The sequence below is a fragment of the Lolium perenne genome, chromosome 1, assembly GCF_019359855.2.
Source record: "Lolium perenne isolate Kyuss_39 chromosome 1, Kyuss_2.0, whole genome shotgun sequence".
NCBI lineage: Eukaryota > Viridiplantae > Streptophyta > Magnoliopsida > Poales > Poaceae > Lolium > Lolium perenne.
This window is the reverse complement of record NC_067244.2, coordinates 249,417,711-249,422,561: the sequence shown is the minus strand read 5'-3', so window position 1 is coordinate 249,422,561 and position 4,851 is coordinate 249,417,711. Positions and strand designations below refer to the sequence as shown.

Sequence of the window (4,851 nt, the reverse complement as noted above, 5' to 3'; positions counted from 1 at the left end):
TCACATAACCATTTGGAAGCAATGCCTAGATAGTCAGTGATCATAATGTACATCATTCCAAAGAAGTTTAGATACAATGCAATCAAAGAACAAGTGTGTCACAAATTATATTTCATTACATAAGCTACATTCTAAAGGTTTTGAGATACCTCTGCATCTGAAGTTGTCCCTGGTCATAATTTTATTCTGAGAAAGTAAGCAAAGAAAAATTTGAATCCTAGGAGGGATTTTCAGCTTCCAGACAACAAGCAGATAAATAGGTTTAACACCTCTAAAATTGATTATAGCATACAAATTTTTTGATGAATAAATCCCCTTTGATTCATACATCCAGATCATTTGATCTCCTGGTCTGATAACACAATTGATCCAACAATGGCTAGAACCTCTTGCCACTGGATCATCAAGTCATCAGAGAAGGTTCTTCTAATAGTGCATCTAAGTTGATTAGCATCCCACAACTCAACAATGGTTTTAGTTTGTTGATTAACTATAAAGTAAATATCAAAGAACTGGTTTGCTAAAAGAATATTTCCAAACGATAAATCTTCCCAGAAACGAATGGATCTATCATTTCCTACATTCCATTTATACCCAAGTTTAACAGCTTCTGCTGCCAGCATCACCCCTCTCAAAATGAGGGTGGGCATCCTGGCAACAAAGAATGTTTGGACTCCTAGTATTATATTTGCCATCTACCACTTTTCTCCATAATTTCCCCTTCTGCTTGAATATACCTTTTAATCCATGATCCTAAGAGGCAAATATTCAGATCTTGGAGGTTAGGAATGCCTAAACCCCCAAACTCTTTTTTCTAACATATAGAAGGCCAGTTGGCTAAATGAATTTTCTTATTCCCTTCTACATCACTCCACAAATAATTAGCAATCTTTGTGTTGATCAAATTCAGAGTCCATTTAGGGAATTTAAAGAAAGAGAGCATATGTATGGGAATAGTGGCTACAACCGTTTGGCCAAGAATTCTTTTATAGCTTCCAGGAAAGAAGTTTTTCCCTCCAGCCAGTCATCCTACTAAGCAAACTATCCACTAGGGGTTGTAAATCTTTTGTTTTTAATTTCTCAAAGTGTAAGGGAAGGCCCAAATATTTAACAGGGGATTTCCCTTGCACACATTGAAAAATCTCTAGTAAAGGAAGAAGCTCAGAAGTGGTTATTTGTTTCTGGAACAAGTTTTAGTAATGGGTGTGCCTATGTCTCAGTTGACTGAGATTTTCTTAAGTCTCAGTCAACTCAGAAAAGTGCAACTACAGTTCAAAGAAAAGTGCAACTCGGTTCAGTTGCACATTTCTGTCAGAAAAGTGCAATTGCACTTTTTTAACAGAAAAGTGCAACTCAAAGCATAATTTTGAATTGACTTAGACTTAAGAAAATCTCAGTTGACTGAGACATAGCAAAACCGTTTAGTAATACCCATTAGTTTTATGTTGTTGTGTTGTTACAACTGGATTATAGGACAACTTGTTTGGACTTAAAGCAGTAAATACAGCTAGCACTGCGTTCCCAAAAGGAAAAGATATAGCTTAGTAGTGGTGCCCCGGCTGGAGGAAGGCGAGGCTCGCATGGCGAACTTGCTCCTGATATATGTCCACATCGTCGACGGCTGCGCCGTGGTACTCACGGAGCAGGCAGTAGAGTCAGTGGCGGAGGACGAACTAAAATTTAGGTGTGGCAGAACTGATTGCTTATAGTAGTAGAGTGTGGCGCAGATTCAAATAAGCCGCACACTAGTGACTTCTAAATAGGATCACTGACATATCTCCATCGATTAATGAAGCCCACCACGGCCAATCTATTGCTAGTTGGTTTATTTACCTAGGAAGCACACATGACTACATGTGCTACAAGACACACCAAGTTTTGGCCCTAATTAGCTATGGCGGGTGCCTGACGTTGCCAGAATGGGAGCTCCGCCACCGTAGAGATTAGAGAAGTCACTCCAGCATGGCCTTGTACACTGCCTTCTTGTCCCGCCGGTATTGCAGCGGCATCTGGAAAACTCTCTAGCCGGCCGCGGCCTGCCCTTCTGATGCTGCCCACGGCCATTTGCAGCTAGCAACATGCTTGTTAGCAGATGCCTTGCTCTGCAGCCTCGTCATACTTATCGGAGCACCACTCCATCGAGGGTAGCGGCCGCCGCCAACGTAACCTCTAGTGGAACCCGTGGTGTTCGTATTCTGAACTCGCTTTTGAGAACGATGAACGTGGAATTGCGGGTGTACGTAAGCTAGTTTTTCTAATCCATGGATTAGTTAGACTATCCAAATTAAATGGTTCCTTAAAATCAGGGTGAAATCCGTTTTGGTTAAACTAGTTCTCTAAAAACGTGGTAACCCACGAACTTGCATACTGATTAATTTAGGGATTTAGTCAAACAAAAGCAGTACTAGCACATGCATGCATGCGAGATCGATGTGGAAGATGCGGCGTGCGTGAGCCACTTGTATTGCCACCAAGAGTGAAGTGAACATGTATGATACTATAGGCTTGCAGAGACTCCCAAGGCCAGCACTATAAAACCAGCCCCTGGTAGCTAGCGACGACACAGCTAGCACCACAGTCCACAGCCATGGCCATGAACACAGCGTTCCTTGGGCTGCTACAGCTGCTCCTCCTGCTCGTACCATCTCCCCTCCGCGATTACCTCGGCGCGCGGCCGGGTGACCATCATGGAGTAAACTACCCCATAATTTTGCAGGGTGGCTTCGGCTGCCCCGTCCTGGAGGCGCGGCTCACCGACGCCTACACTCCGTCGCATCCGCGCTGCGGTGCGCTCAAGGGGAAAGGATGGTTCAAGCTATGGAACAGCACAGTGGACCTGCTCAACCACGACTACATGCCGTGCTTCGCGGAGCAGATGAGCCTTGTTTTTGACCCTGCCACCAACGGTTTCCAGAACCGGCATGGCGTCGAGACTCGCGTACCAAACTTCGGCTCCGCATACGGATTCTCCTACAAGGACGATACGTAAGTTTCCAGCATCTAGGAACTGTTTTATTTAGCAGCAGAAAGTCATGGTTGGTTTTGTTCATCTCTACATAGGCTGAAGACGGTTTTAGCATGTGTGCTAGACTGCTAGTGGCGTTGTCGTTGCCTCTCTGCCTGCTAGTTTAGTGACGCCCTGCACAAGAGATCCTACTTAGATTTTATGGCACTTTTGACTTCTCTGTTCTCACGACCCAAAGCACACACCCATTGAGACATCTTATTTCTCTTCTATCTCTAATTTATCCATGCCTCATATGAACTTATATATCTTTCTTCTACTTGCTTAGGAGCAGAGCTAGAAGCTTAAGCTAATGCCCCCTCAGTTAGTCGTCATAACAAGGCCTATAATTTCTTTTTTCGAAAGTCAAACAATACAAAGTTTCACTAAGATTCTAGAGAAATTAGCAAAAAATATAATATTTTATATATACCATATAAAACTATATGATACTGATTTACTGTAGATGATTTTTTTTCTTCTAAAAACTTGGTGAACTTTTACATAGTTTGACTTTTGAGAAAAAATATATCCTTTATGCAGTAATAGGTACAAAAGTATTTCCCTATTGCTAGGGAATAGAATTGAACTGTTCGTACTACTGAATCTACGTTTTGCATTTTATGGTTAGAGTTGTCGGTGTTAATTTTATCAGGACTTAACAGTACGTAATGGTCAATTTTTTTATGTAGTGGCTGCCATATTGTATTTCCTAAAAATATGTTTTTAGATTGGCACTACTTCTGCTCCCTTGTGGGTACTTCTAGGCTTTGACATTGATTAAAATTCTCTGCAGCTGCCCATTTTGTTGCAATGTAAGGCTCCGCACTGAACTGGAAGCACTTGGATATCGAGATGGAGATAACCTTTTCGGAGCTCCTTATGACATACGGCATGCTCCACCACGGCCTGGCCAGTACTCAGAGGTGTACACTGAATACTTTGCTCGTTTCAAGGGTCTAGTGCAGCAAGCAAGTGAGAAAAATGGGAACAAGCAGGTTATCATCATCGGGCATAGCTTTGGTGGCAGGATCATACTTGACTTCGTGAATTCGACTCCTCTTGAATGGAGGAAAAAATTCATCAAGCACCTGGTTCTACTCTCGCCAACACCTCCTACAGGGTTCATGGATGTAATCACAAACCTCATTGAGGGACCAAGGGTACTTCGTTTCCCGAATGTTCCATACCTTGCTTTGCGGCAGATGTGGTGGTCTTTCACAAGTTCTCTCCTATCTCTACCATCCTCAATGGCGTTTGGCCACGACCCAATCATTATCACCAAACATAGAAACTACTCGACGTATGACTATCCAGATTTTCTTGCAGCCCTAGGTTTTAGCCTCAAAGGAGTGTCTCCCTTGACTAAATTGCCGTCTCCTACAGATATGAGAATTGATGCGCCAATGGTGCCAACGACAATACTCAATGGTGTTGGCATTGAAACGACGAAGCAAGTCGTATTCTGGGACAGCAACTTTGATGTCTCCCCAGAACTTGTGTATGGTGATGGAGATGGGGTCGTCAATCTTAATAGTGTGTTGGCATTCACCAAGGAACTGGAAAGGAAGCAAGCATCGGAGAACATACTCTTTAAATTCGTCAAGATTCCTAATGTCACGCACGGTGACATTACTATTCAGGACCATTCGCTCAGGATTGTTCTCGCTGAAATTGCAGAAGCCAATTCTTGAAGATTCCCGTGTTAGATATGAGTTGTCATCAAAAGTAGAAGATTTGAGTGATTGTTGTATGAAAAATCTCAATTGTTGTAGCTATAATGCTGCTATTTATCAAATGTACTATTTTTGATTTAAGAGTCATATAAGAATACCTTTTTTGCATTA

The 4,851-nt window shown here is 42.4% G+C and overlaps 1 protein-coding gene across 1 annotated transcript; it reads left to right on the top strand.

Moving 5' to 3' along the window:
- Positions 1 to 2,554: 2,554 nt before the first annotated feature.
- On the top strand, positions 2,555 to 4,851 carry LOC127327579 (lecithin-cholesterol acyltransferase-like 1). The gene is made up of 2 exons (XM_051354354.2): positions 2,555 to 2,985; positions 3,801 to 4,851. Exons 1-2 carry the CDS (start codon positions 2,588 to 2,590, stop codon positions 4,696 to 4,698), a joined length of 1,296 nt encoding a protein of 431 aa, XP_051210314.1. The 5' UTR covers positions 2,555 to 2,587; the 3' UTR covers positions 4,699 to 4,851.